This window comes from Chroicocephalus ridibundus, chromosome 7, assembly GCF_963924245.1.
Source record: "Chroicocephalus ridibundus chromosome 7, bChrRid1.1, whole genome shotgun sequence".
Classification (NCBI taxonomy): Eukaryota; Metazoa; Chordata; class Aves; order Charadriiformes; family Laridae; genus Chroicocephalus; species Chroicocephalus ridibundus.
Genome location: NC_086290.1, coordinates 14,400,802 through 14,420,009, shown reverse-complemented (window position 1 = coordinate 14,420,009; position 19,208 = coordinate 14,400,802). Strand labels below are relative to the sequence as shown.

At 37.3% G+C, this 19,208-nt stretch overlaps 1 protein-coding gene across 2 annotated transcripts in view; it reads left to right on the top strand.

Annotated features, from left to right (window-relative positions):
- The window catches only part of PTPN4 (protein tyrosine phosphatase non-receptor type 4), a 121,245-nt gene that overhangs the window by 65,632 nt on the left and 36,405 nt on the right, over positions 1-19,208 (top strand). For both annotated transcript variants that reach the window (XR_010071897.1, XM_063340681.1), the window contains exons 10-13: positions 223-311; positions 6,302-6,365; positions 12,928-13,100; positions 17,165-17,233. Coding sequence is in view for 1 of the 2 variants with exons in the window: in XM_063340681.1 (XP_063196751.1) it covers positions 223-311; positions 6,302-6,365; positions 12,928-13,100; positions 17,165-17,233 (395 nt within the window). In the remaining variant the exon portion in view is untranslated. The remainder of the gene's footprint in view (positions 1-222; positions 312-6,301; positions 6,366-12,927; positions 13,101-17,164; positions 17,234-19,208) is intronic.

Sequence of the window (19,208 nt, the reverse complement as noted above, 5' to 3'; positions counted from 1 at the left end):
TAGCTTATAAAGAACTCGGAGCAAACATTCAGGCTTGTCCTAAATAGGAATGAATAATTTAATTCTTACATGTCTTATTAAAACACATTTCTTTCCATGTTAATTGAAATCTGTTTTACTATGGTATTTGTGTATTTAGAGAGAGAAGATGAGAATGAATATATATGAGGTTTCAAAGATATTTATATTTTTCTTGAAGTAATTTTCTCTTTTCTTTTAAAGGATCAGAGTAACAATGAAATAATGATTGGAGTGATGTCAGGTGGAATACTAATTTTCAAGAACAGAGTACGAATTAATACCTTTCAGTGGTAAGGACAGCTGTTTAAGCCAATGTCTTGTTTGGTATTTCAAAACATATTTTTACCACTAACAGTGTCACATGCTTTAAAAAAGACTGAAACTTGGTTGTAGTTGCATGGGTAATTTTATGATGGGGTTTTGTCCTGTTCCGCATGCTGCGCTGTTAAATTATTGTGGTGCAAACTATAATGAATTTTAATACATTTTTTTTCTTCAGGAGTTTTTTAGCTTGCACTATGTTTAATTAACCAGGGCCAGTGTTACGGTCTAGCTCACAGTCTTTAAAGAGACAACTGAACATAAAATATTAACCTGGAAAGTGTTTGCTCTTATCTGTTTTGTCACATATAACTTAATTGGGCTGCATGTGTTGAATGTAATGTAGGTGTGGCACTTGAGGGTAACTGAGGTGGAGCGCTCAGGATATTGTCATCTCTTCATCTATAGATAACCATTTTCATGATAAGGATCAAAATCGTGCGTTTATTGCCAGTGAAGACTGAGGCAAAAAAGTCATTGAGCACTTCAGCCTCCTCCATATCCCAGGTGACCAGGTCTCCAGTTTCCTTCTGGAGAGGGCCCACATTTTCCCTTGTCTTCCTTTTAACACTGACATAGCTGCAGAAGCTTTTCTTGTTGCCCTTGATGTCCCTGTCCAGATTTAACTCTATCAGGTATTTAGCTTTCCTGCTCTGACAATTTCTCTGTATTCCTCCCAGGCTACCTGGCCTTGCTTCCACCCTCTATAGGCTTCCTTTTTGTGTCTGAATGTGTCCAGGATCTTCTTGTTCATTGATGCAGGCCTCCTGGCATTTTTGCCTGACTACTTCTGTTGGGATGCATCAATCCTGAGCTTGGGGCAGGCGATCCTTGAATATTAACCAGCTTTCTTGGGCCCCCTCTTCCCTCCAGGGTTTTATCCCATGGTACTCTACCAAGCTGATCCCTCGAGAGACTAAAGTCTTCTCACCTGAAGTCCAGGGTAGCGAGCTCACCACCCTAAGGATCTTGAACTCCATCATCTCATGGTCATTTTCTCAGAATTCAAACTGATACGGGCAGCTGAAATCCTTGGGGTTTTGTTGTTTTCTGCTAGCACAGGGTAAGATCTATTATCTCTAATCAGTGACTGGTTTTCTCTTAGTAAGTTCTCTTGCAGAGATTCAAGATGTTTTGATGTTCAACCAGTCGTGATCTTCAACCCAATAAATTTTTGAGACATTCTGGTTTTCTGCGCTGAGCTTAGTCTCAAGTTTTATTGTAGGATGTTACGTATTCTGTGGTTTACCATGTTGAGAAACAGTTTGAATGGTCAAATTTTAGTAGATTTTTTGGAGAGAAAGTAAGCAAGCTATGACATAAGTGTTATCCACAGCCAGATACAATTGATCACGGTAAACATTTTGCCTGGAAGCATTCAAAGAAAAGTAAGTTTGAGGCAATTAAGGAGTATGTAAATTTTCAGTTTCCATGGTTAGCTGGGTAAATTAAAACCAGATCTTGCAATGATACATCTGGAACTACTGTGCTAGTCAGTCAGACCTGTGTTTGTAATAGTGGCAAGTCCTAAGAAAGATACCCTTCATCTGGTAAGAGTTTTGAAGTGTTAGAGCCATTTCTGGGTTTAGGCTGCTTTATAAATGCAATGCTGTAATAATCAGGAAGGTTTCAATTCAGACTGTTTTATGGCTTTTTTTTTTTTTTGAAAACAGTTATAGTAGAAATAGGTTCTATAAAACACACCAGTAAATTACTGAGAACGTACAACGTAAGTCATAATGAAGCTACATGTCCCTGTTGGAAGCTAGAGGTTTCTGTGAGCTCTGCTTCATATTATTTGCATGCCAGGCATGCTGATCTGAACTCTTAGTGTGTGGGGGGTGTGTGTGTGTAATTACCTAAACAGTTCTTCTTTGTATTCAACCATATCAGCTGACGTCAGGGATATTAATTTCTTCCGGTGAAGACTATAGTACTAACATAATTGATCTTTAAAAAAACCCAATACAGCTCACTAGTAGATGTATTGCATTTCCTTTTTATCCAGTCATTCAGACTCTCCGGTGACACCAGTACTGATGCTTTTTCTTCTTCCTTCCACTTATTCTTGCTCCTGTGAAACCGGAGCTGTGTAATGTCTTCCCAGTGCTTTATGGCTACAGTGAATGTTTAGATATCCCTTTTTTCGGTACTCCTGAGCAGAGTTTTGAGACAAGTGAGAGGATAGACATGCATGTATGTGGGAAGAAATAAAGTTTTAACTATATTGCTCAGAGAAGAATCAAGTAAAATGTCTTTGCCCTCTCCCTCTTAATTTGATATGATATCTAAATTGCATATTATGAACTTTATGATCATGGGGAGAAATGAAACAGGAGGGAGCAAGGCAGGAATAAGGTAAAACAAAGGAGACTGCCTTTTATCCAGCGTGTCCTAACTTGCTCTTCCTGTACTGTGGGTAATTCCTCTTTTCCCCAAACGGTGCTACCAGACACAGAGAACTAGGAAGCCAGGCAGCAGATCTTGCCCTTGAAGACCAAAGGAGAAGAAAATGGAGTACCTCAGTCTTTCCTTTGTTACTAGATCACCTTTTCAGCAGGGGAGATGCGCTTTCCTTTGCCTCTCTTTTGTGGTCAATGTACCCCTGGAAAGCTTTGTTGCCTTTCACATTCATTGCCAGTTGCAACTGCAGTCGCACTTCGGATTTCCTAGTTTTATTCCTGAACGCCTAGGTAGTACTTCTGTGTTCCTCCTTGGCCATCTGATCCTGCGTCCACATCCTGTATACTTCCTTTTGTGTTTGAGCTCAGTCAGCAGTTCCGAGTTCATCCAAGTTGGCCTCCTCCCATGCTTGCATGTTTTCTAGCACATGAGGGTTTTTCTGGATTGAGAAGATTGTCCTTTAAGATCGGCCATCTCTCCCCAGTTCTTGTGCCCCAAAAGGCAGCTTCCAAGGGATTTTGCCTACTAGAGCCTGAATCAAGCTGGAGTTTCTTCTGAACTCCAGGGTTGTTTAGTCTGCTGTATCCTTCCTCGCTTCCCTCGTGATCTTTAGCTTCACCATCTCACAGCTGCTGGAGCCAAGTTTGTCTTTGACTACTAAATCTGGACAGTCCTTCCTTGTTTGTGAGTTGTGCTACCAAGAGCATCTTCCCTAGCTTCCCTAGTCCAGAACCTATGTCAAAGAAGTCTTGGTCAAGAAATTTGCTGGATTGCTTGTGTCCTGCCTTATCATCATACTGGCAAGGGTTGGGGCGATAAAGTTCTTAGTGAGAACCAGTGCTTGATATCATGAGACTCCTCCATGTGTTTGAGCACAGTCCTCGCTTTAGACTGGGACTTTTAAGTGTTTCTTCATTTAAAAAGATACATCTTATGCTTTAGGACGTCTGAGATGAGTGGAGACTGGAAAATCATACCACAAAAATATTACTGGTGCCTGCCTGTTCTTACCCTTTTCCTTGAATATGCACCATTGCCGACAGTCAGAGAAAGGAAACGTAGGCAGACGTGCCTTTTGCTTTGGCCGAGTATGGATATTCTTATTTAATGACTAGCGGGGTATTAGCTGTGCATATGAACGCTCTTATCTGCTGTATTTTTTTAAAATAGCTGAGATTCAGCTTTGCTGAGTCATTTCTTTGTACTTGAATGGTGGCTCTTATGGGTTGAGTTAGACTTTATTGGCTAATATTACAGTTTTGAGTCTGTTCCAAGTGGTTTCAGGCTTAAGAGGCAGCTGACCTCACTCTGCCTATATTATGGGGTGAGCTTAAAAAACAGCGTGTACAGCTTTCATCCTCATCATTCTCCTTGAGTCTGTAAATCACCAAAGGCAGTAATTTTTTAGCAGAAGAGGGGAAAAAAGAGTAAAAGGTAGTAGAATGTTTTTATGAATGGAATAATTTAATTTATTTTCAGGTTTTCTGTTGGCATGCTAAGCAAATCTGGTATGTTGTTGAGTGCATGCAGTTCTGTTATAGAAAAGGTGTATATTAAATTGTTCTTTTAATTGCCCTATACCCCAAAATTTTGGAAAATTAATGATAACATGCTTCTGGTTAACTGCAACCTAAATAGTCCGATACAACTTTTTTCTGTTTTTTTCCACAGTCAGAGTGCTATAATCAGTAGTGTCTATCCCTTCCAACAAATTTAGGACCCATCCCTAATTATTCTTAAGCAATTGTTTGTCACAGGAGGTGCTAAGAAAATTGCTGCATTGCCAGTGGAATAATTTGATTTCAGTAGATAACTTGTAGCCCCCTTTATAGTTTCTGATCCTTGAGAAACTAACTTCAACAGCAACAATTTAATTGAATTGGAAAAAAATAAAACTGGACGGTTATAACAGTTGCCTTCTTTTTTCTTTTTCCTTTTTTTTGTAACTAATGGCAAAGCTAGGAAAGAAAAAAGAAATGGGGAAAAGATTTAAGTAAGCATAATTTAAAGGCTAATATTCACAAACTGCATTTGTTATTTGAGATAGGAACTCTCTCAACAAATTAAGACATCCGAGTTAGGTTCCTGCTCTGAATAATCCCCTGGAGAAAAATGTCTCCATTTGATTTAGTTAAGATAATTTCTATATATAGATATCCAATTTAGGTGTCTGTTAATGTTCTGCTTCTCATCCTTTGTAGTCTACAGGGTTTTTTATTCAACAAGGGAATTCATATACAAGTAGTAATCCCAGTCACTACTGAGGTCCCTGTATATTCCTCATGAATAAGCTTATCTCAAAAATTGTAGCACTGTCTTCACTGATGTGTTTTTTTTTTCTTTGTTTTGGGGTTTTTGTTATGTTTTCTTGTTGTTTTAGGTTTGTTTGTTGCTTTTTCTTTCTTTCTTTCTTTCTTTCTTTCTTTCATGGCTTTACCAAACCAATATAACAACTCAAAGTACAGGGACCATCAGAGATGACAGTTCAGATTAGTAAGGGTGCTCTGTATAAACATGCTGTGTAAAAGGTTGACTGTAACCCCTGAAGAGTTCGCTGTGTAATTTCCTGCAAGTTAACTATGTGATCTAGATACTCTTTTGCTTTGAGTTTCATAATGGTCAGCGAAATCTCCTTTGAGTGGGATAGCATTTGCATTTAGTGTTCTATAGTTTGCAGTATCATATCAGTTGTTCCTTTTCAACGTCATAGAAGTTACTCGTTTTTTTTCTTGTTACAATTGTAAACTTGCTTTTATTCTTGACCAAAATAGTACTCCTGGATATTTAATAAAGATGTGTACTATCCTAATACTGCATTTCTTTGAAAAAGTATATAATTAGATTTCGATGGGAACATGGCCTGTCTTTTCCCAGTTAGCATAACTAGTGTTGCAGTGACCATGCAAAATTGCCTGGAATTACTGCCAGCATCTCGTATGTTTATAGATAACCTGCAAGATGAAAAGATCTGTAGGCTGATTTTTCTCTGTCATGTGATATTTTAAAATGTTTTTTTTTTTCCTCCTTGCAGTGTGATGATTTTTTTTTTTGGGCTTATAGCTGTTTTAGCTTTTAGCTAACAGGCTTTTAGCTGTTTTACTAAAACAAATTCTGGTTTTATTTAAAGACATGTAAGAACATAGAGAAAGAATGTCTTTCAGGAATCAGGTGAAGTTCAAAGTATTTTTTGATACTCTAAGGGATAATGAAAGCGGTCTTTGAAAAGACCAGCCATTCTGGTTGGAATGACCTGGGGATAGACTAGCTCTTTGGACTTTGGAACTGGGGAAAGATACCTAAATTAGCAACTGCTGTGCGTTTAGGATGGAAACAAGTGAATTTGGTAGATAACATAAATATATGGCTTATAAATGTCAAATTATACAAGCTATTTTGTATAATCTTTGCTATCTTAATTTTTGTGTATGGAAATTTCATGGAAATGAAATTAAATCTGTTCTCTCTAGAAAGTATATGTTCAGTAGGTGTATTTAAGCCTTTAACCCTGATGCAGTGTATTAAGTGTTTAAATATTGTGATTTTATTTTTCATTTAGGTTGAAGATTGTAAAAATTTCTTTTAAGTGCAAACAGTTTTTTATTCAACTTAGGAAAGAATTGGTGAGTACTGTCTTAAATTTCACCTCAAAAAATGCAAGCAATGAATTTCTCCATACTGCACGTCTGTATTGTACTGACTGATATTATGTTGATTCTTGCCTTTATCTGCAATTAAAAGTCCAGTTTCACCAACATTCTGGCTATTTCAGTTCTCAAATGGGACATTACATTGTGCTTTTTTATTTGATTTGCCTTATATTTTAAATACATTTAGTTCTACATTCGTGGGCAGGAAATATAACCTGCTTATATAAGAAAAAATGTTGAACAGATTGAAAATAAATCAATATTAAATTTAAATTTCAGAAGAAACCAAATTAAAATTAAAGGTAATGCTTAATGCTGCTTCAGTTGTATATGTGCTTTTAAGTAAATGTTTGATTAAAACATGCTGATTTATATTATTCAGATGTAGCAATACAAGTTGGCTTTATTACTGATATTTAAGCAGATGAGATAAGAATGTCTTTGCAGTTTTAAAATTACATATGTTAATTTTTTATGCCTATTTCTAAATTTGTTGGGGAAAAAATCGAAGCTTTCTGTGAAGAATGTGTATGTTTCACTGCTTGTGGTGTGTGTTTGGTACCCTGTAAGGCACCATAGGACCACTGCACGTTTATTTAATTATTTAGTATTTATTTAATTCATCAAGAAATGGATTGTTCTGTGTCTCCAAGAGATTATTCTAAACCCATCACAGACATATGATGGAGACACTGGGGAAAGATGGAGGAATTAATTTAAAATATGACTATATGATTTAACTCATCAGCTTGGTTAAAAGGTTTTGTGCGGTTCTTACAGCTGAAAGGATTTGGAGACCTGAAATGCAGAGTTACTGACAAGATAAAAAAGATGGATTCCAGGCAGAAATGCATCCTGAGTACTATAGATCTATTCTAGATTTAGAGACAGAGTGGTTAAACAAGAAAAATAAAAGGAGGAAACACCTGTTGCGTCAGATCAGGCAAATGGCTGGTGACTAGTACTAGTACTGAAAACAGGAGTCAAACTCTGTATCTTCAAAGCAGATCCTTTAAAATGAGGCCCAGGAGTTTGCAGTTTTCCCAAATGGAACTACCTGACCACATGCAGACACTGGGTTGTGTATTAGTTGACAGCAGAAGTTTTAACCCTGTGTGCTCGGAGCAGTGTGAGTAGCTATCAGTTCAGAAGTAGGGTAACAGGAGTTAGAGGATTTGGGAGTAATTATGTGTAGAAAGAAATTAACTTTGGCTATTACATGAAATAAACAGGAGTATCTGTCAACATGAGCAGACATCATGCACTGTGAGCAGAAAAATGGTAATGATACAAAAAAGGGAAGGGAATATTTCATTGTCGTGACACACGTATTTCTTAAATACCCCACAGGAGCTATAGACTAGTGCTCAACCACAAACTGATCTCTGACAGCCCAGGGGTCAAATTTTGTTTTCATACCAGTGTGTCTAACTTCCGTTACAATTGCAGGCATGTTCTATGTAGGTCTGAGATGAGAATTTGGATTTTTATTTGGAATTCAGAAATTATGAACTGGAGTTGTTTTTTAAATCAGAACTTGACGAAAAGGCTGTAATAGCAGAGTTTGGGACCTTGAAGATTGAGATACCTAGATATAACATTGGACTGGGTGCTGTACTTGAGTGTTTTCTCTATTTTCTGCAGAAAAAAATAATCTGCATATAGTTAAAGGTAGTATAACGATAGCTTTCTCACCTTGTTTTTTTTCCTGTTGCTTTTTAATACTCTGCATATTGTTACTTGCATCAGAATGTAGTATACGTAGCTAATGTAATTTCTCTTCTGAGACATCTTATCCAAGCCAAGAAATTAAAAAGCCTTGTACTGTTTTTCTTTAAACTCTATGTATCAGATCAAAAATGATGGCAAGAACTTCATTTTCATTCATTCCAAGTCATGAATATCTTAAGATCAAAGCTCAAATTTGGCTTCCAAAGAAGGCATACTTAAACTAATTTTTTAATCAAACCTAATATTTAAATTATTTCCAGAGTTACTTTCCCTGAGTAGACTCGTAGGATACGATTCATCTCACCTATATTCAGCTTCGGTTAGGTTAAAAGAACATATTTTCTGTTTCATGATACTTGGTTAACCAAAGCTAATAATTAGACTTCCTTTATAGTAACTAGACACATGCAAAGGGTGAAACATCTTGCATGAATTGGCAGTACGTTTTAGGATGGAGTAAGTTGCTCTTTGGTGGTATATGCTTACTTTTGCTTTCACTCCCATTAATGACAAAAGGAGCCTAAATGGCACTTTTTAGGCAGCAGAAACTAGGTGAAGTGACTCAGTGATTGCACATTTGGTATGTAAAATATCTCTGGTCTAGTGCTTTGAGTGTGTATTTAAAAGCACCAATTTATGATATGGTAGCGAAAATACATTCACGCTATGCTGATGATGTGTTTCAAAGCCATGTGTAAATATATAACGAATTGTACAGCTGAGTAACCGTATTTGTTTGGATGCAAAGCTGAGATCCTATGGGATATTAAATTAGTGGACTTGGGAGAGGGATTTTCCAGTGTATTTATTTTTTCCAAGATGGGCTATATATGCTTTTAAGTAGTCCTGAACAGATATTTTTCAAATACAACTAATGAGTGTTGAGAGCTTTTAATTGCAACTGTCCTCAAAAGTGCAAATGCCTTATCTTTTAATCGCCTATTAAATTTATTCCTTTACTTGGCATTGCTTAGAGGCATCAACATAAGTGAAGAATTATTTGCGTACTTTCAATAGATTATATCTGTGTTTAAATAAATCACTTAAAGGAAGTCAGATGAAGCAGTTTAAAGTCAGTCGTTTCCCACTGGCAGCATAATATAATCTTGAATGGAAGCTGGTTGTGTATTCTGACAATTATGTAGCTGGAGCACACATCCACTGGAGTAGATTTTCTTTCCATTGTTTCTTTATGATTTTGTGGGGGGAAAATAATGTTATGTGTATGACTTCTTCATCCGACATTAGAAGCCCCCTGAGCCGTAACTTCAATGGCAGGTTTTTTTCACTGTATTTTTTTTTATTCTGCCTGTTTCATGTGCTGCTTCCCTTATGTGCTTTGAAGCTGTTTGAGAATAATTCAGTAGTTTCGTTTTTCTAGATGTTTCCCTAAACTTCTCTGGTTTTAGTTAGTTGAACCCTTGGCTGTTGTAATGTCAATAGCATCAAACTCTTAATACTGTCCAGCACACTTCAGTGGTCTTGATTCTTCAACAGCCAAATAAGTTGTTCAGCATGTTCTTTAGCTCTTTTAGAGTCCAGATGTCCGCTGAAAAATTACTTGAGTCTGTAACAAAACGATATCATAGGTTTTGTCCATGACCAAGACCTGGTTTCAGTGAGTGGCCAAAATGAATTTTATTTTTTTTTTATTATAGATTATATATCTGAAGTTTGTCCTTTGAATTTTTTTGTTCTTACTGACTTCCAGAAAGATCTTGGGCTAGAATGACAAGGTGATACATGGCTTTATCTGCCTAGAGTACATACTTGATCTTAAGTAACACTGGCATTCATTAGATGCTTAGGTGTTTGTTGCCCGATCCTACTGAAGTTTCTGCTGTTGTTTTTTTGCGGGAAGAGCAGATACTCTTGGCACAATCTGTGTTGCATTTAAGCTTTCACAGGACTTTTGTCCACTATTTGTGGAATATTTTGAGTCTCTGGAGCATCCGCCGCTTACAAAGCGCAAGTCTTTTTGTCTCTGTCAGAGATGGGGGTAGGGAATTTTTGCTTTGTTCTGGGATTTTTCTTTGTTTAGGAAAAGAGAGAGAGACCCAGTGGAGAATATGTTTTTCAACCCAGTTTCTCTGGGTGCAAGAGATCTGCTCTGAAGTCCCTGTTTCAAGTCAGGTAAAGGTGGGTGTGAATGAATGTCCCCACCCAAGGTGAATGTTCAAAGGCTGAGCTGTTGTATGCGAGAGGGCCACCAATATCCATTCAGCTTTATTTGTTTGGGTTTTTGTCCTTTTAATAAAAGGAAATACAAACATGAATTAGACTTTACTTTGCTCTATCCCTCCAGTGTTTCTTGGATTCTGTAGGTAGCCTGCAATATAGTGTACATTTGTAAGGTTAGGATTTAAATTAACTTACATGGTGGTATGTGGCTTACCTGTAGTTTCACACTTGGGCCCTGAGCCTCATCGCCTGTATTGCATTCTGGCTGCTTCACTCTTCTCCCCCTCCACAGCAAACAGACTGTTTTCCTCTCTCTAATAGGAACCATGGACACAATTAGTAAGATAGTCATTTCAGAGCAGAATCCAACTGTGGCTCCCTGACACGGTCTTCTAACACTGTCTCAACAGACCTAAAACCCTGAAATACCTGTATGTGACTGTCACACGGCATGTCACTGAGCATTCGGCATCTTCCTGGAGCCTTGTGCTATAAAAACATTCTTGTAGGCTGCAGTATAAACATCCTGTTATTTTATGTGCTTTTGGCTGAAGTATTACAAATGTTGCCGTGGGGTCTTACGCTGAGCTTACATTGATTCAAGCCTACTATTTTCAGGAAAAACAGGGGCAATCTTATTTTAAATCCAGCTACCAGACAGCAGCAGAACCAGGGTTTGCACCCCAGAGTCACTAGCGAAGATGAATTTCAAGGGCCCAACTTACGTTTGGATATTACAGAACCTGCAAGGATGGATAGGAAAAGGATGGGTGCACTTAGGAGCCAGTATCTTATACTCTTCTTTACCTTAAAGATTGATTCCTAGCTCTAATTTAGATGAAGGGTAGAGTTTGAGGATCAGTTCACTCTGCACTGCAATGAAAGCCTTAAAAGCTATGAATAGAACTATTGTTAAGGTACCTTTAAAGCAGTAACACACCAAGTTCCTGTGAAAGTGCTGTTTCGCATTACAATTAAGCTGATCTAGCTGCAGCTCCTTCATGCAGTACCAGCTCCTCCTTCATGCTTCATGCCTGATCTAGTGATCAGATGGTGGCATGAGAATCAGATCAGCTCATTCTCTGGAATACAAACTAGGGGAAACAGCAGGGTATTTTTTTTCCCCACCAACCCATAATATAATGCTTTGAGTGACATGAAAATGCATGATCATCAGCTCATACAACTTGTCAAACTCTTTTCCAACAGTATAAGAGGCTGATAGAGTATTAAAGTTTGCTACATCATGAGAACTTTTTTGCTGGAATCTAAAATCTTAGCTGGTTTGTCCTTTACTGGGTCCAGATGAGGCAGTTTGTAATTTTACATAGTTGCTCTCTTGCAGAATATTAATGTATCTTGTTTATGTTATTGTACATTTACATTCTTGATAAAGCCTTTTTTAACTGAATAAGTAATGGGCTTAGTTTCTGTTACCTTGTTTGTGATTTTTAATTTTTAAGTACTTCTGTTAACACGTCTAGAAAATACAGGGAACAGTTGGCAATACTTGAAAATTAGGAGAGACAAGTAATTTTTGTAAATGGAAGTAAAACACCAAGTTTTAGTTTCTTGCGTATAATTTCTTGAATTTCATCAATACATACTCAGAATTTGCTGTTTACTTTTAAATCCATTTTGTTCTTTACCCTAAATTTGCCTTGTGGATGAAAATACAGTGTTGTTCTTAGCCATTAGTCACGATGACTTCCCAAATACAACACTGAGATAAGAGTTGCAGGTCTGTGCCCCAGTATCTCAGGGCATGCTCTAGTGGCAGAGGTTGTAGGGGTTTGGGGTTTTTTTTGTGTGTGCATGGTTGGACTCGATGATCTCAAAGGTCCTTTCCAACCATGAAGATTCTATGATCTCAGCAGATCTAAAAATGAGCAGGCCAGCAAAAGCTTAACTTGGAAAAGGAATTTACTACTGAGTGAAAACAGTTAGGTTGTGCTAAGCGCTAAATGTTGTGGAGGATGTAGTACTGTAAAGAGAAAGCAGAGTGCTGATGATGTTTCTGACCTACAAAGGTTGTAATCAAGCTCCCTCAACAGGCAGAATAGCTTAGCTTGCTTTGCAATTTTGCTGCTTTCTTTCACCAGGAACCTAATTAATCATTTAGAAGTAGGTACATCAGTTGCTCTTGAGATCAATACCTGTTCCCAATCTCTAATTGGCACATGTGCATGACAATTCCTTGTCTTAATTGTAATCTTGAAACAGGGAAGCATGATGTCTTTGAGTTCTCAAATTGCAGAAATTTTTTAGTGTAGTTTGGGTCCTACCTTTTGGGACCATTTCTTCCCATCTAGACTTGTTTCAATATTACTAAACAGACTGTTAACCTTTAAGCAGGCTCATTTGGGGAGAAAAAAAAAAAAAAAGGAAAAAATCTTTAAAGAAAATTTCGAGGTATTTTAAAAGGGTTTATAATACATAAATTTAATGTAAAATTAGAGAACCAGTTCTAAAAGCATAATTTAAAAAAAAAAAAAAACAAACAAACAAACAAAAAAACACAACAAACAACCAACCCCAAAGCTAACAGTATTTTTCTTAATTTCAAAATTACCTGGGAATAATTTTTGTCTGACATACATTTATTTTTTTTTCTCATTTTTAGCATGAATCTAGAGAAACATTACTGGGATTCAATATGGTGAATTACCGTGCATGTAAGAATTTGTGGAAAGCTTGTGTTGAACATCACACGTTCTTCCGTTTGGACAGACCACTCCCCCCTCAGAAGAACTTTTTTGCACATTATTTCACTTTGGGTTCCAAGTTCCGGTACTGGTAAGTGCTGATTTGAAATGTATGGGAACGAACATAAGAGAACAGGCAACTCATCAATAACCATAGGGAATTTAGAATCTATATTAAAAGATGCCATAATACAAATAGCTTGTGAATCCTGCATCTGTTCCCCTCCCCTGTTGACCAAAGTTTCAAATGTTGTCAGTAATTTTCTAGGATATCTTGGACATATAATTAATGAATTATTCACGGTCATTATTGAGCTAGTACTCTGAGATTGTCTCACAGGCTGGATGTCTTTGCCTGCTTACCTGCTGCATTATGTTTATCTTCAAAACGTTGTCTCAGAACTTCAAAGTATTTGGCCTGGTGTTTTTGAAAACTGATGGATCTCAGATCTTGTGTGCAGCTACAGCAACAAAACAGACCTAAATAAAGATCAAATAGAAATCAATGAAACGAAGCTTGTACAAGTATAAAGCCCACTTAAGCTAGATGCATACAAATAGGCAACTAGGTGGAGACAGAAGACATACATGCTCTGCACCAAAACCAGAAGTTTAGAAAATATGGATGAAATTAAGTCCATAACTTTTAAGAATAAACTTGACATAATAGGCAAAAATCTTGAAGGTGCAAAGAATCCTGTGGAATAACGATAATCCCCAAGTATAATTTCTGTTCTAATGATGGAGTGGGTGGTGCTGCTTTTTAAAGTGTTTTATGCTTTTCATAAAAAAACCCCAAACTTCTTAGTTAAGTAACTGAGTTAACTGTCTCTGCAAGTAATGCAGAATGCTGATGGTTTAAATCATGCCTGGAGTAGAGAATAATGGAGCTACTACTAATCAGCTGTCTAGAATGGCAACAGTGTCTGTGACGTACAAAGAGAGATGATGAAAAGCTAGAAAACACAATAACAGACTATTTCTGTTACACTTGTGAATTGCATAAATGTATAAAGAGGAAAGTAATTCAGTGGCTCAATTTTTATACCATCTGGTTTTTTTGACCAGCGTTCACAGCACCCATTTGAGAAACAGCATTTGTGATCTTGATCAGTGTTTGAGACTTGCTTCAATGTTATTATAGTGAATTTGAGGGAGCTTTTTCATTTCTGTAAAGATTTTGAATTTGAATCATTGTGGTTACTATTACAGAATAGCTGTTTGATGATGACATTCAACTTATGTTAATGTAAGATGAAAAAGGGAAACTGCATAAAAATGAAGAAGGTCATTAAAGTTAATGAAGCAGCCAAAAGGCTAGAATTTCTGCAAGTAGTTTGAGAGTTGTTTAAAGGCAGCATAATAGTAGTATCATGACACACAAGGAGAGGTGAAGGGCACTGGGTTTGTTTAATCTGGTGAAGAGGAAGCTCAGGGGGAATTCAGTAGCAAGCCTAAAGCTATTCAGGGGCAGTTTCAAAAATGATGGAGCCAAACTTGTGCTGGCAATGGCAGGTAATAGAACAAGGGTCAAGAGCCACAAATTTCACCTTGAAGATTCTAGCTGGATACCAGGAAAAGTTTGGGGGGTTTTGTTTTTCTAGAAGGGCAGTGCCTTACTGGAACAAGTTAGCCAGAGAGGTTGTGGGATCTCTGTTTTTGGAGGCTTTCAAAACTGGGCTAAACAAAGCCATGGAGAGACACGACTTAGTGTTAGCAGGAGATTGGACTAGAGACTTCTAGCCAACATTTCTGAGTAAAACGAACTAATAAAATACTAAACTTCCAGGGCTAGACAGAATTATCTCCAGTTCTGAAAAAATCAGAGACATTAAATTGTTGAACTATTAAGAGTTATGCAGTCTGTTATTTTCGTTGGCCTAAAAGATTCTAATGCAGCAAATTTTAAAGTAAGATCTCTTTTAATAAACAAACAAACAAACAAAAACCTTCCAAGGAGGGATCAAGAAGACTACGGATGAGAAAATCTGACTTCTGTACGCAGTTTTTGGATTTTCAAAGTTCACCAAACACTCATTAGAGAAGTTAAACTGCCCAAATATGATGAATTCTATTGTGTATTAGCAACTATTTTAACCAGATGGGAAACAAGTAGGGCCGTTCTTCACAACAAAGGTTACCACTGAAGTGATACAGGCTTTTGTAGTAAAAGCTGAAGTTGGCTGGAGAAAGTTTCGGTGGTATGTCGCAATGACGAGTGAGTAGGCAATAAAATGGTAGATCAAGTGCTGTGTCCAAAAATGCAAAATAATCTACACAGGGAGAGAGGAGGAACATAAATAAGTTATCACTGCCTTGGAGCTTTGTAGTTAGTTCTCTGAAAAAGTTAAATCAATTATTAGTAGCCATTAGAGAAAGGCAAATAAAATGTTAGAGTTATTGGAAAGAAATAAAGGAAATATAGATGACTTACTGCTTGTCAGAGTTAAAAATGTGTAACTCCAGGAAGTTAGCAGGCAGCAGGTTTGAAAAGAGATTTCTTAGAATTGCAGCACGGTAGAAGTTGGAAGGCAGGTCTGGACACTTGTCCAATGCCCTGTTCAAACTGGGTCCACTATAGCAGGCTGCCTAGGACTGTGTCCAGCCAGGTCTTGAGTGTCCCCAAGGATGGAGACCGTCCACTATCTCTGAGCAACCTGATGCAGTGTTTGACCACCTTCACAGTAAAAAAGATTCCTTGTTTTGTGTGGGGTTTTTTGTTGTTGTTTTCCCCTCACTCTGTTTAAGTAGGATATCTCATCTTTCAGTTTGTGCCCATTGCTTCTTGTCCTGTCTCTGGGCTGCCTTGAGAAGAGTCTGGCTGTCTTTTTTGCTTCTCCCTTCAGGCATTTATACCCACTTATTTGATCCCCCTGAGCCTTCTCTCCCTAAGGCTGAACAGTCCCTGCTCTCTCAGTCTCCCCTCCTATGCCAGATGCTGCAGACCCTTAATTACCTTCATGGCCCTTTGTTTGACTTGGGGGACCCTAGAACTCGACACAGCACTGCAGATCTGGTCTCACCAGTGTAGAGTAAACCAGCTTTCCAGCCAGTTGGCCCTCAGCCTGTGTGTGGGCTTATTCCTCCCCAGGTGCGGGGCTTTGCATTTCCCCTCACTGAATTTTGTGATATTCCAGTTGGGCCATTTCTCCAGCATTCACACATCCAGTACATCTGTAATATGAATGTGAAAATAGCAAATTATTCTTTGATTTCAGAGTGTAAATGTCTCTGTAAGTGTTGTGGTTTGGGCTGGGCTGGTCACCAAACAAATGACAGATTTAGAATTTCAGAGAGTGCAGTTAGTTAGAAGAGACTTAACTGAAAGTTAAAATTACTGAAAAGAAAATTGGTTCTGTTTTACCTTAAACCAGGACAGTAAAGGACAGAAAAGAGCAGAATTTTAAGTATCAGTGTCCTTTTAGGACATGTATCCTTTGAATCTGTGCCTTGGTATGAAGTCATAAATGGGGAAGTGGCTGCAAGAGGGAGTTTTGCTGGTATCTTGCCACCAATTCTTAACTGCTGATAGATGCTCAAAAGAAAAAGTTGAGGGTTTGTTGTTGGGTTTTGTTTTGTGGTTTTTTTTGGAAACAGAAATTATTAAATATTATAAAGGATCTTTGATTTGACACAAGACACATGGTCTTATGTGAAAAGTCAGCAAGTTCCCAAGTTCTAATCTTGGTTTTGACAAGTTGCGTAGAAGAATGCAATCCTGATGTGCTTATCTAATTTCTTTATGATATTTTGCTGAACTAAGTAGCGACTAAGTTATTAGCAATTCAGGGAATAGTTTAGGAGGAGTACGGAGGAGATGCTGTAATCTTTGGTTGTGGCTGTGACAGGAAGGATTATAGTCCTCTTATCCAAAGATCCAAGCAGAACTTTCTTACTGCTTTGGATAAGAAAAAAAAGGAAGAGAGGAGAGAGGCTTTATGTTATGCCTAAAATTAATTAGACTCTAATGGGAAAGATGACCTACGCTTACCCAAATGCTGTCTAAAGTGACAGTGTACTGAAGTTAGCACAATTGCTTGAGCATGACTGAAAATAGAATTTTGGGGTTTTTTGTTGACATGGTTGAATTTTAAGCAAGAAATTGTTATCCTAAGTTTGTTGCATTTAGTGGTTTGGTTTTGTTTTGTTTTCCAGTGGGAGAACAGAGGTCCAGTCCGTGCAGTATGGTAAAGAAAGAGCAAATAAAGACAGGGTATTTGCAAGGTAAGCAATTTGCATTCCTATAGGATGAGTAAATTTTCTGTTTGTATCTCTTAAGATGTTATGGGATCATTGTTTTCTGTTTGCAAAAATGTAAAATAAAGAGCAACTGTTGTTAACTGTTGCTGGTGGCTTGACTTAACCATATTAAGGAGTTTAATTTTTATATGGGAGGGTGTCTCTCTGAGGCAGCCAGAAATGGCGGAGAATCTTAGGATGGAAAAGTTAATAAGGGTATTCTTTAATATTTCTGCCTTTAAATATTTTAAAAATTCAGAATTGCCTTCCATCTGTGCAGTTTGTTGTTATATGTACCAGCGCTCTTTGTGCTGTCTTTATTGCAAAGGACGGTCTCCATTCCATGAAAATATTGAGTTATTTGGTTTGTTTTATCCTTGATAACAACCTACAACTGTACACGCATATTTCTGTTAAAATAAAGTACTGTGAATGCCTGACTTGGTGAGAACACCTTTATCATCACTATAGTCCCAATGAGGTATTTTACTATGAAAAATTTGACTGGGAGTGAGCTGCTTCTGAAGGTATTCTGTCACAGAGTAGTTGGCTAATCATGGGATCTATTACTTAATTGTGTTTCAGACTCCTGAGGGGTTTAGTGGTTACAAGAAAAACACTCAAGACATAGATTTAGTTCTTCATTCAGAAATTATGACACAGTATTCAAAAGTAAAACTGCTGCTGCATCTGTTTAGATCACTAGTAGAAAGGATCCTTCCAAGTGGGGAGGCCTGCTCTGTGCTTTTTTTTATGCATATACTTTTACTGAGATGGGGAATGTCTTTTAGCATAGTTAACCCTTAAGGAACTCTGGAGTTCAAATTTACGCTCGCAGACTTTTAGTAGCAAGCCCAGCAGCCTTTCTCAAGTACCTGCAAACACTGTTTTTCAGAGTATTGATTAATTCTGCTTTGATTTACTTCCCCGCCCTTTCCCCCTGTGCAATATAACATAATTTGAGTTTTTAGCTGGGCACAGTGTAGATACCCAGCTCCATATTAGAATGATTTGAGGTCAGAAGTGCTGTGACATGTTTGTTCAACAGGTAGATTTCTGTAAGACCAATATTTTCTGTGTGCTGTAGAATTGTTTTTTACTCTATTTAATTCACTTTGGGCGTCTGGTTAGATTTTTACTTGGGGCAACTTCTTTAGTACTCAGAAGACTCAAGACTGTGACAACTGAGTTTTATTTATTTAAATGACAGTTATGAATCAGTTAAAAACTATTTTTCTTTGTTGTACTCGGAACTTGACAATTCCCTCCAAGTAAGTAGGGTGGAGGAAAGCTGATACTTGGTTTTCAGGAGGATATTTATCATTTTAGAAACTCTTATTCAGTAGATGGCACTCTTCCCTTTGATTCAAAACTGAACAAGTGGTGCTGGGGTCACTTGTATTTTGTGATATATACTCTGAATAAAATTGAAAGCCGTGGCTAGAATTGCTCTGATGTTTTCTCAAGTCTTTTTGGCTTTTTTTAGTTAATAAAATACTTGGCTCTTCTGTCCTCAATAATTTTATTTTCCGCTGTTGCTTTTAGATTAAGGAATATGGCATTCATCCTCACCTTTTGAGTTGTTCAGTAACATTAATGACTGATAAATGTCTGAGGCATACATGCATACATCAGTGAACTGAAATTAATGGCCTATTGTAACAAATACACCTCAAAAGGCTTTTAATAGATCGTCTGTTTCTTCCTTTTTCCTCCCTATCACAGTGTGCAATTAATGCATTTTCAGTTTTAAAGATTTTTTTTTTTTTTTAAGTATTTTCAAGGGTGAAAAAACTTGAAATATAAGACATTTCTAGAACACCGTGTGGTTCAGGAAGCTTAATTTAAGAACATTATCCTTAATTCCTTGTCTTCTAAACATTTACATTTCAAGTTGAAATACTGAGTAGATGTTACCCTTTTGTATTCATACAGAGGATAAATTTTGCTTTTTAAGGTT